General features: G+C 36.3%; 1 protein-coding gene across 5 annotated transcripts in view; it reads right to left on the reverse strand.

The window, feature by feature from the left end:
* LOC141444941 (uncharacterized) overlaps nucleotides 1–16,112 on the reverse strand; it is a 30,048-nt gene extending 13,936 nt beyond the window's left edge. Inside the window, exons 1-7 of one of the 5 annotated variants that reach the window (XM_074110726.1) lie at nucleotides 15,818–16,099; nucleotides 15,388–15,495; nucleotides 13,703–14,128; nucleotides 11,562–11,650; nucleotides 10,733–10,855; nucleotides 8,285–8,702; nucleotides 6,723–6,786 (exon numbers count right to left, since the gene is read on the reverse strand). In XM_074110726.1, coding sequence (XP_073966827.1) covers nucleotides 6,723–6,786; nucleotides 8,285–8,702; nucleotides 10,733–10,855; nucleotides 11,562–11,650; nucleotides 13,703–14,128; nucleotides 15,388–15,495; nucleotides 15,818–15,988 — 1,399 coding nt within the window. In that variant the 5' untranslated portion in view covers nucleotides 15,989–16,099. Of the gene's footprint in view, nucleotides 1–242; nucleotides 1,389–2,863; nucleotides 3,282–5,928; nucleotides 6,787–7,796; nucleotides 7,831–8,284; nucleotides 8,703–10,732; nucleotides 10,856–11,561; nucleotides 11,651–13,702; nucleotides 14,129–15,387; nucleotides 15,496–15,817 lie in introns of those variants that run through there. The other 4 variants (XM_074110723.1, XM_074110725.1, XM_074110728.1 and 1 more) reach the window with 4 other exon arrangements.
* Between the last annotated feature and the right edge of the window lie 33 nt (nucleotides 16,113–16,145).

Genomic DNA, 16,145 nt, shown 5'->3' on the forward strand with positions numbered 1-16,145 from the left:
ATAATACCAGTTCATCTATGGCACTTTTGGTCGAGACTTAACATTGCACGACTACTGCGAGGAAATAAAAAACATTTCTTATAATAAAAAAAAATAATTAAAGACTATGTTCATATTAGCGTGTTATAAAAAAGCAATGAAATGTTAATTTCTGGAACGTTGATATTAGTGTTTTGCGTCGTTTCAGCCGGTATGGAGTTGCTTGTCGTATTATGCACTGTTCTATATGAAAACAATGCGAGCATATTGAAAATAACTTTATTGAAAGTTTTACATTATAAATATCACTGTAATAACTAATAAATTTTATTTTTATGGCCAGCTAATTGGAAGGCCTCAGAGAGAAGTACAGAAGAGAAAACGCATATACAACATATTTTTCACATAGATAAATATTGTCGTTTTATAGAATAGTGTTTTTGTCTATGTTTACATTTTTAATGTTTTAAAATTACAGATTAAATTAATAATTATTTACTGTTTTACAATTTTTGTAGCTTTTATATATATTTATTTTTGAGTACTTACTGCCTTTTCGCAACGTAACGTTTGGCAACCTGTTTCATTTCGCAACTTTACATTTCGCAAACTCGAAAACTGTAAATATTTCAGGATTTATTTCAGGGCCATCGTGTAGAACCCTTTAGGTTAGGTTAGGTTAGTTTTATAAAAATCCTGAAATATTTACAGTTTCAGAAATATTAAACAGTTGGGAAATGAAAAGTTGCGAAATGAAACAGGTTGCCAAACGTTATTCGCCGAAACATTAGTAAACCATTTATTTTATGTCCACGTATTGAACAGCATTGAAGACTTGGACAAGGAGACTAGAAATCCTCACGAGACGTAGAGGGACGGGGCGAGTTTGTTTCCGTTGACATGATGTCGATGGATTCGGTTTTTAAACTATTTAGTTTTACTTTATTTTTCATAGAATCCTTAATATATTCCTCCGCAACCGCATTCGACGTCCAACCACCATGTCTTTTCAAGGTGGTTAGATTTGCACCGGACTCCGCAAGGAGAGTCGCCGAAGTTCTGCGGAAGCAGTGGCCTGTGTAGGATTCAGCGTTCGGTAAATTCAGATAAGCGGCAATAACTTTTGGGATGGCGGCAATCTTATGCCTACCCATGGGTTGCTTGGTGCATTTGCCATTCATGTAATTCAGAAAAAATCTATTATGTTCCAAATCCTTCGGGCGGAGATTTATATATTTCTTCACTACATCAAGAAGTCCGTCTCTAATCACAAATGACCGGTCTATTTCCGCTTTTGTTTCTGGCAGGTTTATTAGAATCATGTTGTCATGGATTTCGATATTTCTTATTTTAATGCTGACTAATTCAGTTGCCCGGCACGCACCATTTATTCCAAAAATCAATATGACCTGTAAACAAAGAATGATATTTTTAAACATATTTATTTTAATTTAAATTTTAAATATATAATGTCGACTCTCGTAATTTAAAGTCGTGATAACATCACACAGTTAGTTTGTCGTCTTGGCAAACCCAATGGTTTTAAAAGACCTAAGTATTCAACGATACCTCACACTATAGGGTTAGTAGAGAAAAAAATTGGTATGATTTTATTGATTACCTAATAAATGCATTTTCGGTGACCTAATAAATAATACTTGTTCCTGAAATAATAAATTGAATCACCAAATAATATTAAAACGGTATCCTAAACATTATTTAAAAATTACTTGGAAATAATATTGATCATCAAATAATTATATTGCGTTCCAAAATAATAAATGTGTTATTAAAACTAAAACACCAAAAAATATAGAAATGGCTACCTAAAAATCAATTATAATCACTGGAAAGTAATATTGATCATCTAACAATTGAACTAAAATTTAACACAACTTGTTCTATGGGTGCTAAACAAACGGATACATACATATATACTTAAATACATACTAACATCCCAGACTCAAGTACCTACTAGAAACATTTGTATTCATCATACAAGTATAAGCAAAAAAAAAACGGTTCTGGCACTTCGCCGGCCGCTACCGCGGCACGCTCGCTTCGCTCGCTCGCCTCGCGCGCGGGGGGTACGCAGTTCTACATAACACTCCTCCTCGCTTCGCTCGTCGTTGTACCTAACCAGACGTACCTTAGTAGAACAGGAAGAAGCATCGAATTAAGGAACTGATCTATTTATTAGGTTTGCTGCCCGTGACTTATTTTTTAGAGGACAATCTTACATTCAGGGTATAAAAATAGTGACCTAACTATTATTTAAGTTACATATTTACATTAATCTGATAATTCATACTTGGAGACAGTTTTGATTAATTCATATTAACTATGACTAATATATTTCTTAGGGATAGATATTACAATTAGGGTATCGCAGGGTATCGCAAATCTTTAGTGACAAATCCACTTCACGTCTATGGGAGGTCCTGAACAAAAATTGTTTCCCACTATGTCTGCGTAGTTGCTACATATATTCGTGCAAAATTATATCTTTCTAGCTTTGATAGTCTTTGAGCAAAGCCGCGGACGGACAGACGGACGGACATGGTGAAACTATAAGGGTTCCATTTTTGCCATTTTGGCTACGGAAACCTAAAAGACTGAACTGACAGCGGTAAGCGCGGCAAACGATTAGTTCCCACAATGGCCACCGATTCGTCCGTGTCGCTACTTTCGCCATCAACAGCCATCGGTACCGCCGGAACAAAAAAAAAATCTATTGATATTTATAATCATTTTCTGGCATTGCTGAGGCATTAGTATTTTTATCCAAAGGAAATTATTTATTACTTTATTATAATGAAATTAATGTAAAAATATAAGTCTATTAATACTATTTTAATTACTTGATATTTCGTTTTGGACTTACCTTTGCAGCTAAATAAATAAGATCTGGTGCTTCCATAAGGAACGTGTCCACATTTTCGGCAGTCAATACCTTCGATTTTTTCGATTTATATCCAGTCGCAAACCTTTTCAGTAGTCTCGTCAATCTTGTGTAGTTTTTAATGTTCACGTTATGCTTAATACTTATTGTTGCTTTGAGCATTGAGTAAATTGCCCACAAAGTGGAGGGCTTCAACGTTTTTGAAAGTTCGCCAAAATATGCTAGTAGCACATTTTCGGAAAAAGATGTTGTATCTTTCTCGCTCATCCATGTTGTAAAATTTGTGTATACTTTTAAATATTTCTTCTTGGATTTTTCGGGCAACAAATTGTCAACAATCGCCTGCGCTGCCTCTTCTATTTCTGGAGGCGTAGTATCCATATCCGTATCACTATCGTCGCTGGAAGAATTCATTTTTCACAAAAACATCCGTAATAGTCGTATTGTATAGCTCTTCATTGTACATAAAACATGTTAAAATAACTGTTAACAGTAAAAAAAATGTACAAAGGTGAACTTATCCCTTAAAAGGATCTCTTCCAGTTAACCTTTGAATGATTGAAAGGACATCAGAAACAGGAGTAGAGACTAAAACCATAGTAAAAGAGGAGAAGTAAGTGCACTAAAAACAAAAGTACATCGCGCGGAAATGTGTGCGCGCCGGTTGGCCCCGGCACGCACGCACGTACACACTGATAATTTAAGGAGGATTAAGTTTTCTGTAGTCAAGGCTGCGCTGCCGTCGGTGCCGTAAGTTTTGATTTTAGATCAAAGTCAAAAAGTCGAAGTCAAAGTCAAAATATCTTTATTCAATTTAGGCTAAAACAAGCACTTATGAATGCAAAAAAAAAAACTACCACCGGTTCGGAAAAACCTCTGTTGAGAAGAATCCGGCAAGAAACTCAACGAGGTATATTTCGTCTCGCGCTCGCTTCGCGAGATGATCACCTTTTACGTTGGAGTACTCATACTTACATATTTTTTGAATTAGGTAAGTATAGTTGTAAATAAGTAGGTAGTATATAAGTGTAGTGTAATAGTTTCGTGCAAGGACACATGAAAAAATAATAGATACCTAACCTAACTAAATACCTATAAACAATATAGTTAATAGTATTATGTGTAGGTAAACATGAGTATTATGTACACAGTCGCCATCGCTACTCCGGCGAATTTATAAAGAATATTTATTTATTATTACGTATAATAATAATAATTACCTGGGCGACCGAGCTTCGCTCGGGCTAAAACTAGATACCTAGATCGATTTGTCATCTCCGAAAACACCCACATACCAAATTTCATCGAAATCATTGGAGCCGTTTCCGAGATTCTGATTATATATATATTATATATATATATATATATAAACACACAAGCACACAAGCTTTGCTAAGCTTACTTTGGGACTAGGTCAATTGGTGTGAATTGTCCCGTGATATTTATTTATTTATTATATATACAAGAATTGCTCGTTTAAATGTATTAGATATAGCGGCATAAAATCTTGTTTGTCTAGACACAGACATAAGACAATTTTAAGTTAACTTTCGCACTAAAATTATTTGCCGGTAGGTAGGTAAATAATCTAAAATAGACATCGACAACCCTAAGCGTCAGCACCGCAGTAGGCAATTAAGTCTCCTAAAGGGTCGGAGTTTACATACTTCTCCTATTTTATTATGCTACAATGAAAATATAAGAGCCGAAATTTTTAGTTCATCAAAACAATACGAAAATAAACAAATAAATACATACATACATATATGGGAACACACTAATACAAAATAATATATAAACATTAATACATATCAATGTAAATAGACTATAAATAAACTACCTGCATATACCTACGCATACACACAAAACAGAGAACACGTAACATCTACCTATTTAAAAAAAAACTGTCAAGCCAGTACGCCCCGCAAGCAGTAGTGTAAAAGTTAACATTATTCTTTACATATTAGAAGGCGAAGTGCATAGTTTATACTCAGCGAAAAATTAAAATGTTAAAAAGATGAAAAACGTTAAAACGGCTACGAAAATTTTTACCATGTCTTTACAGCCCACTCAAATGGCCGGTATCAGTTATTTTGTTGGAACTCCGGACTTTTTTATTGGGTCTGAAACAGCTTGAGGTTTTTCGGTGGAAAAATACCTGCAGTTTTTTTTATTAAAAATTTTACAAGGCTTAAGCAGGTACACCAAATGTGACCATGTCAGCCTCATGGAATAACATTAAATGTCATAATATATTTCAAGAAAAAGTTTATTCTAATTAAAAATTCTTCACTATTTTTGACAAAATCTTTATATTCGTCTCGGCTGGAATAGCAATTGCTGGCTTCGTTTTAGTTAAACGGACTTGCAAGCTGCCAGCAATTGCCTACTTTCCTGCCACGACAATAATCTACTATTATTTATCGATACGTTTAATTATTTTATCACAAAACAAACAATAACAATTGAAAGACGGCGTTGCTCCCGCCGATTTTTGTTTATCTTTTGTTACATAATTATTTTTTTAAATGAGTTCTTAGTTATAATATTTGAGATATGGTAGATTATTGGTGGCATGAAAATAGGCAATTGTTGGCGAGTATGAGAATTAAACGGACGAGCTTGCGAGTCTGTTTAACTAATACGAAGCCAGCAATTGCTATTCCAGCCGAGACTAATATAAAGCTTTAATCAAAAATGGTGAAGGAAAAAACTAAATTGGAACATACATTGTTGTAGGAGCTGGAAAGTAAGCAATAGATGAACGAGTTAGTTCGAAGGCCGACCGGAACGAGAGGCCTTCGATAATACTAGTTCATCTATTTCACTTTTGGCCGAGACTTAACATTGCACGACTACTGCGATGAAATAAAAAACATATCTTATGATTAAAAAAAAAACAAGATTATGTTCATATTAGCGTGGGGGCAGTTATAAAAAAAAAAAGAAATTCTGGAACGTTGATATTAGTGTTTTGCGTCGTTTCAGCCGGTATGGAGTTGCTTGTCGTATTATGCACTGATGGCATTTGTATGAAAACAATAAGAGCATATTGAAAATAACTTTATTTAAAGTTTTACATTACAAATCACTGTAATAACTAATATTTTTTATTTTTATGGCCAGCTAATTGGAAGGCCGCAGAGAGAAGTACATAGACAATAGATTTTTTTCACATAGATAAATGTTGCCATTTTATAGAATTGTGTTTTTGTCTATGTTTACATTTTTAATGTTTTTAAGTTACAGATGAAATTTATAATTACTTTTAATATTTTTTATAGTTTGGATATATTTATTTTATGTTCATGTATTGCACATCTTTGAAGGACTTGGACACGAAGACTAGAAATCCTCACGAGACGTAGAGGGACGGGGCGAGTTTGTTTCCGTTGACATAATGTCGATGGATTCGGTTTTTAAACTATTTATTTTTACTTTCTTTTTCACAGAATCCTTAATATATCCTCCGCAACCGTATCCGACGTCCAACCACCATGTCTTTTCAAGGTGGTTAGATTTGCACCGGACTCCGCAAGGAGAGTCGCCGAAGTTCTGCGGAAGCAGTGGCCTGTGTAGGATTCAGCGTTCGGTAAATTCAGAAATGCGGCAATAGCTTTTGGGATGGCGGCAATCTTATGCCTACCCATGGGTTGCTTGGTGCATTTGCCATTCATGTAATTTAGAAAAAATCTGTCACATTCCAAACCCTTAGGGCGGAGATTTATATATTTCTTCACTACATCAAGAAGTTCGTCTCTAATCACAAATGACCGGTCTATTTTCGATTTTGTTTTCGGCAGGTTTATTAGAATCATGTTGTTATGGTATTCGATATTACCCATTTTAATGTTGAGTAGTTCAGCTGCCCGGCACGCACCATTCACTCCAAAAATTAACACGACCTGTAAACAAAGAATGATATATTTAAGCGTATTTATTTAATTTGAAGTTTAAATACATAATATTGACTCTCGTAATTTAAAGTCGTCGTGGAAGCATCATTTCATTTTATCAGTTTCTTTTACGGTCACGAGCGTTAATTAGAGACCCATTTCGTGAAAAAAACCTTTGAATTGTCCATAGAGGAAAGAAGTACAATAGAGCCCATGCAGCTACCAGTACCCGATTATTACTATTATTACTTTGTCTAAGGACATACTACATACCTTTGTGTAAGGATACAAAATGACAGATATTCGATCTTAACTTTGTTCACGATCGTGACCGTATCTAAATACAGAATTACATTGCTCTATTTCACGAAGCTACAGGTTACAATTTACAAACGGTAATCTCTTTTCAATGCATACTGTTGAACAAAGACTACCGCTTGTAAATTGTAACTTGTAGCTTCGTGAAATAAGGGCACTGGTCTCATTGAACAATTGGGAATATTACTGCAATGTTAATGCTAATTTCAAAGCAGTTTAAAAGTATTCATAAGTGTGCTTTTATGAGCCATAGAATCATAGACATTTTCCCGGATTTATTATGTATATCATTGTATTCGTGTTCGTGGACCTTTAGTTTTCAAATAAAAGTACAGGAGTAGAAAAATGTCTTTTAAATGTCCGTAGGATGCCAAATTTTTGGAAATATAGCTGTATCGCTTCGTGAAATTCTTGGTCTCATTGTGCTAGGGAATATTACTGCAATGTTTGCTAATTTCGCAATTTAGCATTCAAAGTGTGCTTTTATGAGCCATACAGGACTTTTCCCGGATTTATTAGATTGTATTCGTGTTCGGGCCCTTTAGTTTTCAAATAAAGTACAGGAGTAGAAAAATGCTTTTAAATGTCCGTAGGTTGCCAAATTTTTCCTATAGCTGTATCGCTATATCATGTTATTTTGTTATTACCTTATATGTCATAATCCGTCATGAGGTGACGACCTAGTTTTTCGAAACTGACGTGAGCTTTTCGTGATATTCGCTATTCAGCAATAATCTAAATTAAAAAAAACATGACTGGACCGACAGCGGTAAGCGCAGCAAACGAATAGTTCCCACAATGGCCACCGACTCATCCGTGTCACTACTGTCGCCATCAACAGCCATCGGTGACGCCGGAATTAAAACTTTTATATAATGTTTATTATCATTTTCTGGCGTTGCCGATGAAATGAAAATGAAAAAAAATTATTCGAGACACAAAAATATCAAAAAAAAAAAAAAAAAAAGAAGGGTAAGTGACAATGGGAAACTGTTTATGTGCCCGAAATGGTCCCGCCTCAGCATAAACGCTGACTCCTCGGATGGAGTCAGCGCCGGTCTTTCGGCGAAACCGATGCATTACTATTTTCAACCTAAAGCAATAATTTATTAGAATACTTTATACTAATGAAATTAATGCAAAATATAAGTTACTATTTTAATTACTTGGTATTTCGTTTTGGACTTACCTTTGCAGCTAAATAAATAAGATCTGGTGCTTCCATAAGGAACGTGTCTACATTTTCGGCAGTCAATACCTTCGATTTTTTCGATTTGTATCCCATCGAAAACCTTTTCAGTAGTGACGTCAATCTTTTGTAGCTATTAATGTTCACGTTATTCTTACTACTTAGTGTTGCTTTAAGCATTGAGTAAATGCCCCACAAAGTGGAGGGCTTCAACGTTTTTGAAAGTTCGCCAAAATATGCTAGTAGCACATTTTCAGAAAAAGATGTTGTACTATTCTCGCTCATCCATGTTGTAAAATTTGTGTATACTTTTAAATATTTGTCCTTGGATTTTTCGGGCAACAAATTGTTAACAATCGCCTGCGCTGCCTCTTTTATTTCCGGAGGCGCAGTATCCATATCCGTATCACTATCGTCGCTGGAAGAATTCATTTTATTTACCAACACAGGTAATTATTTTATAACAAAACAAACTGTAACAATCGAAAGACTGCGTTGCTCCTGCCGATTTTTAGGGTTCCGTAACAGAAGGGTGCCAACGGGGCCTTCTATTACTGAGATTCCACTGTCTGTCCGTCCGTCTATCACAGGGCTCTATTACAGGTTTCAACGGCACACTTTTCGTTCATCAAAGTTTCACGGCACACCAGTAAAAAATAGCCATATGCGAGTCGTACTGGCGCGTAGAGGGTTCCGTACAGTATACCCATAATATGTATAACATAATGGACAGCGCCGGCTCCTAAATAGGGTCTGGTTGACACCATTAGGTACGAAATCCCAAAAAGCTATATATTAAAATAGCTATTCATGATTTCAATGCAGCATAAACTTCGCGGCAATCGCGGCACACCTGAAAATATACGCGGCACTGTGGTGTGCCGCGGCACACCGGTTGCAAACGTCCGAGCCAGACACTTGAAATTTTCACCGATATTACTGTGGCCGCTGTAACAACAAATACTAAGAATAAAATAAAGTTAAAAATGAAAGGGGGTTTTATTCTGCGTTTCTTGGTTGCTGCGTTGGTTGGTTGTAGTCATAGTTAAGCGGCCAAGGTGACAGCTGGCAGTTGCTAGGGGATCATTGATTCAGCGACGTGACAAGTACTTAAATTTTTATTAATACTTAAATATTTAGAAATAAGAAAGATTTATTTGATACCATCAGTACCACCACCGTAAACCGACTACCGTAATAAGACTAAACACTAAGGGGCTGTTTCACCATCCATTGATTAGCGTTAACCGGCGGTTAAATGTGATGCCGTCTCCGTCTATTCGAACAAAATAAATAGAGACGGCATCACACTTAACCGCTTGTTAACGCTAATCAATGGATGGTAAAACAGCCCCTAAAACTAACAGCAAAAACTAATAATAAAAAGCTTGTACGTATTACAATTTTTAAACAAACTTATTACTGGACTGTTTATATCATTGTACGTGCAGAGGTACGGAACCCTGCATGTACGAGTCTGACTCGCACTTGACCGATTTTTGATTTTCTTTTGCCACATAATTATTTTTTTAAATGAGTCCGTTCTTAGTAGCCTGTACATCAGTACACAATATTACAGAATATTTTTCTTGGCCTGCTGAAACGACAATTGGACCAATCAAAACTAATCGTCTGCTGCATGTGAATTTCAATTGACCAATGAGAATGTGTCATTTATGAGCTATTTTTAGGGTTCCGTACCTCAAAAGTATTATTAGTTTTTTCTTAAACGCACAATATGCACACATGCTTTCATTTTTTTATGTATGAAAAAACGCCACAGCATTAACTTTTTAAGCCTGCCGCGCACTGCACTGGCTGAACAGCCAGGCTGCCCAGTGCGCGAGCTCCCATATATCCTCGTTATGTTCAACTTGCCGCCGCGGCCAGGCTGCCTACTGAGCGGAGACTTTGGGTGCTGGCCACTAAGAACGGACTCGTTTAAAAAAATATTTCATTATCTTCTAATAACTGCCCCTACGCTAATATCAACATAAAGTTTAATTAAACATTTTTATTAAATATAAGAAATGCTGAAATGTTTTTATTTCCTCGCAGTAGTCGTGAAAGCACAATGTTTAGTCTCGCCCAAAAGTGCAATAGATCCGTATAATATAAATGAATACTAACTCGTTCATCTATTGCTTACTTTCCAGCCTTTACAACAATGTACTATAGGTAACTTTATAATTTTTCGCTGACCATAAACTACGCACTTCACCTTCTTATATGTAAAGAATAATGTCAACTATTACGGATATTTTTGAGAAAATAGTAGTGCATTAAGGGGCGTAAGATGTGGATTACTAACGAGAGTCTATTAACTTATTGATGATATTAAAGACTCTCGTTAGTAATGACCTTACGGCCCGTGATACACACAATGATTTTCATGATGAAATAAATCGGATTGGAATGACTTTTTAGAGACTATTTTTTAACACTCACGTAGTGCTGTAGTCGCAGTCTCTGCACTGGTACGCGGTGTCTATCTGGCTGTGTGTCTTGCTGTAGTGTGTGACTACACTCTGCACTGTGTTGTAGCGCACGCCACACTCGACGCATTCGATCCTAAAGCAAAACATTCAAAATCAAAACTATTATTCTGTAAGTAGGCCACAGAGGGCTCTTTTACATTGTCATTGTTTGGGGCTCCGTAGGCTGAATTTCAAAAACGGAACCCTTATAGTTTCACCATGTCTGTTTGTCCGTCCGCGGCTTTGCTCCGGGACTATACTTCGTTGTTTTAAGCATTAGAAAAAGGGTTAACGGTAAACAATGTTGACGAGTCTTTTTATTGAAAAAGAGAGGAGAGAGAGAGAGAGAGAGAGAGAGAGAGAGAGAGAGAGAGAGAGAGAGATATTTACACATATTCGATACACAGAGAAAACACGTTAGGATGACATAATAATTAAAAGAAAACATCGAATAGTATACATTGGGACCCACTCAGCATAATGTTGCGGCAAGCCACAACGCTGTTTTTCAGTGGGACCCATTCCACACCTATTTGCTGTGACTTATTTTTCAAAAGTGTTTTTCAATAAAAAGACACGTCAAGATCGCTTACCTTCTTTCTAATGTTAAAAAACCGAGTATATAAATGCTAGAAAGCTGTTATTTTGCAAGGATGTGTGGTTATAGAATTAGACCATGTCACCTCCCCCATAGCTATAAAGGTGGTACCGCCTTTGGGCTTATTTATGTCCAACAGTGGACATCTTACAGTTAAGCTAATACCAATATTACAGAATATATATATTTTTATGTGATTTACCTTTTATAGTGACGTCTCGTATGTTCTTTATACGAAGCCGCGGAGCTGAGCACAGACTTGCAAACTTTGCAGACAAACCCGCTATCTGTCTGTAATAAAAACATATATTTTTTAAAAATTTAACAAATTTATAGTACATTGTGTCTTAAGGGCGGTAAATAAGGAATTACGAACGAGAGTCTATTAGAAGCCCGAAGTCGAAGACTGAGGGCTTTAATGAGTCGATGTTCGTAATTCTAGTACCGCCCGTGCGACATACAATGTTTTTCATCACATTTGCGAGTAAAATTTTATATTTCTAAAAGAAAAAATATAATTGTTCCAAATATTGGCGATACCTTAGGCTGTGCTCTTGGCAGCGTCGCCCTCCCCCTCCCTCAGCATGTGCCTGAGCCGCGTGTGCATGTGGTCCTGCAGCAGCGCGCGCAGCACCAGTAAGCACATTGACTCATTTACCGACCTTGGGCTTCATGGCAAGAAAATTAGTACGGGCAATGACTCATTTACCGACCACGGGTTTCATGACAAGCACATTAAGGTCGAGGGTTTTATTTGGGGGGTTGCAACCAAGGTAGCCTGCATGTTACGACACTGTTTACGAGCAAGTGTGATGAAAAATAAGTAACATTTCTAAGTTCGGCATGTTACAGTCAAGTGCTAAAATAAGTATCTATTTAGAACCACTCAAAAACATGTTATTACGGCCTTATTGCGTCGGAATAAAGAGTCTGTGGTACATATTTTTGAAACTTTGAATCCCACTAATATTATAAATGCAAAAGTTTGTAAGTCTGTTTGTTTGTTACTTCATCACGTCTAAACCACTGAACCGATTTAGATGAAATTAAGTATACAGATAGTTTGAGTCCCGGAGAAGGACATAGTATAGTTTTTATCCCGGAAAATTTCTTAGTTGCCGCGGGATAGCGATAAACGAATTCTGCGCGGAGTCGCGGGTAACGGCTAGCAAGTAAGTATATATTTTTACACTTGACTGTACCTACAAGTCATTTACATACGTATACGAGAATTTTGCTTTCATTGACAAAACTTAATAATTGAGTAGGTATACCTACACGTATTTTTCCTTCTGTCAATCAAACAAAAAATTACAATGTTTGGTAGTGGGCCCCGTGCCGTCACGCGGAACTTTTAACTGATTATATCTTAATCATTTTTTGGTTAATTGACGAAAGAAAACATATGTCGCACCTTTAAAATTAAACTGAAATAATTCGAGCAAGTGTGCCTCCTGATGGTAAGAGATCACCACCGCCCATAAACATCTGCAAAAAATAGAGGCCTAAGATGGAATACCTCAAGTGCCAGTAATCTCACCGGCTGTCTTACTCTCCACGCCGAAACACAACAGTGCAAGCACTGCTGCTTCACGGCAGCATTAGCGAGCAAGATGGTGGTAGCAATCCGGGCGGACCTTGCACAGTCCTACCACCTATTCTATATAACTGACAAACTTTGAGATACTTCTACAGAGGCAGACTTATCCCTTTAAATAGGTGATACCATTTGGGTAGAGTCGATTTTTTTTTATTCGACTGGATGGCAAACGAGCAAATGGGTCTCCTGATGGTAAGAGATCACCACCGCCCACAGACACCTGCAACACCAGGGGGATTGCAGATGCGTTGCCAACCTAGAGGCCTAAGATGGAATACCTCAAGTGCCAGTAATCTCACCGGCTGTCTTACTCTCCACGCCGAAACACAACAGTGCAAGCACTGCTGCTTCACGGCAGGATTAGCGAGCAAGATGGTGGTAGCAATCCGGGCGGACCTTGCACAAGGTCCTACCACCTGCAATTATTGCGACTATTGCCTGCGATTATTTTTCATTTTAAAATTCAACCAGATTGTGTTTTATTTAAAGTTTACTTTGGAAATGAAAAATATAAAATTGTTTCAGTTTAATTTTAAAGGTGCGATGTATGCAATATTTCCCGATATTCTAACTGATGGACTAATTAATTAATTAAATTAGGACACTTACCCATTCTAATCCATTGCTAATTTATACATTTCTCCTTTACCATGAGGCAATAAAGTTTAAATTTCAACAGGAGTGAATTAAATACAATTTACATTTGTTTTTAATAAAAAAAAAAAATGGTTTCAAATCCCTACCTCATAATGCCTCTTCTCCATGTGCTCCTTCAAAGTCAACTCATGGTCAAACCCAGTAATACAGCTCTCACATTTATATGGCAAATTTAAATATCCCTCCTTCATAGCCTCCTTCATTCTATCTTCTAACATTTCCTCTTCACTCAGAAAAACACTCCTAACTTTTCCCTCGTAATTTTTGACAGGTGCATCTTTTTTAATTTTAACTTCCTTCTGCTTTATCTCTGACAAAGGCACATCGTTTTCAGAATCCGAATAGTCTGGCTCTATCTTTATTTCTGTTTTTATTTCATGTGATGGTATATTTATTACGATAGATGGTTCTAGTTTTTCGTTTTGTATAGGTTTTGAGTTTTCAATGTATGTGAGCTCCGTGTGAGATTGAGCTAGTTCCTTGAGTTTTATGTTGTTGGGTTTTTCCAGCACCTGTAAGAATAATCACTAAAGTGTAGGTAGTAGGAAGGCTGGCTGCAAGAAATGAGTGCCCTTTAAATGATAAGTTCGCCTTTGTACATATATAATAGTAATTCATAAAAAAATGACTTTTTACCAAGTTTCTTGCGGCGCATTCTTTTTGGCGATGATGGTCTTTCCGAAAGCGCTGGGAGTTAAAAAAACGACGTGTAAAAGTGCCCATTGCGGCCTATTTACTGAATAAATGATTTGAATTTGAATTTTTGAATTATAAGTCACAGACTCTTTCGTAGTTTTGACAAAAATACTCACAGAATATAATACTGACCAGCAAAAAAATCTGGCTCACAAATCAGGGATGTAATGGATGTTGTTTTATCGGAACCAAAAGCGGAACCAGATGTTTTCAATTTTGTTTATCGGAACCGAAAACGGAACCGGAACCGAAAACGGAACTGGAACCAGAACCGGAGCCTGAGTGATAGGTGGAGCATGTGGCCAGCGAGGAGATGAGCGAATGACTGGTTTAAATATGTTTGTTTTTTATGCACGCCGCTCATGTCCCGCCACCGCGCTAAGCATTGACATCCAATATAACTTCTGTTTCAAAAGTAATGGAACCAGAACCGAAACGGATATGTAATACCAAACGAAGTTCCGACTTAATGGAAACGGAACCGGAGCTCCGTAACATCCCTGCGTCAAATCTATGCAGTAATAGGTAATTTTGTATGCAGAGTGGGCCAAATTTTCTGCCGCTGAGTAAATTATAATTGTAATTAAACAAAAAAAATTTTTGGATTGCCAGACTGCATTTGAACCCACACTTCCTGTGGATTTACGCGCTAGAGGTATCCTACCAACTGGGCTACTGGGAAATACAACCAATCAACCAAAAATTTTAATTGCTTATATATAATCATACATTCTGTTGAGTAAGTGCATTGCAAATAAATATAAATAATAATCACAGAATACATCACATAAGATTCAATCCAGTTCTCAGGACAAACAAACATTCAGTTTTGTAAAATGTTAATTAAACATTTTTTTTACGTTTCTTTATAAAATTTCATTGAAGTACACAACACACAGGTTTTGTGACATTAACCTTTTCACCGTCAATATGTTTTCATGCGTATGTGACTGTGTTGCCACTTACACCGAAACTATATGACATTTGTCTTAATTATAAGACTGCGGCAAAATGAGCTGGATAATGTGTCTTATAATTCAGACAAACAACACACTAAATGGATTATATTAGTTACCTGATTATTTAACCACATGACACTACTTTGAACTTGTTGTCTAAACTGGTACAAGTCTTTGAGCAACTTGTGACATCCATAGCAGACCATACTTTCTGAATACTCCAACTGAAAATTTAAATGTTTATTGAATTCCAATCAGAAAAAAGTGCCAGACAGAAAAACACTTTTATTATTTCACATTGTTGATAATTAAGGCAACCAAGTCATTTAAAAATACAAAAAAGTCATCTAATATTGATATTCCACTATGTATAGTAAGTAAGTATACAATGGTCATTGGCTGTGGCAGCCATCTTAATTCACCAGATGCCAATTTAATACAACACAACAATGTATGAATTTCACAAAAAATACGATATTTATGCTACCTATAACTTCTAAATCGACTATTTTATGGCTAAAATGGCTTATTTTTGATCATAATTACCTTAACTTTGAAAAAAAAGTCGAATAACTCCACATGTTTACAAATGGATAATTGAACAAAAGGTACGTTTTCCAACAGGCAGCAGACGCAAATTCTCAACGTAGATTTTGCAATCATAGGTGTTTGCTCCTCGCTAAATAATGGTATATTAAATTGAGAGATTTCTTCCATTTTTTAGACTTCAGCTATTCGGCTTGACTTTCTCAAAAATATCAACAAGCATTCTCATCACTCCTTTACACGTTGATTTTCTTTCTTTCTTATTTGACATTTATTTGTCAGTTTGCTTTGCAACAAGATATCAAATCGAATTAAAATTAAAACGTTA

The sequence above is a fragment of the Choristoneura fumiferana genome, chromosome 30 (assembly GCF_025370935.1).
Source record: "Choristoneura fumiferana chromosome 30, NRCan_CFum_1, whole genome shotgun sequence".
NCBI classification, from domain to species: Eukaryota; Metazoa; Arthropoda; class Insecta; order Lepidoptera; family Tortricidae; genus Choristoneura; species Choristoneura fumiferana.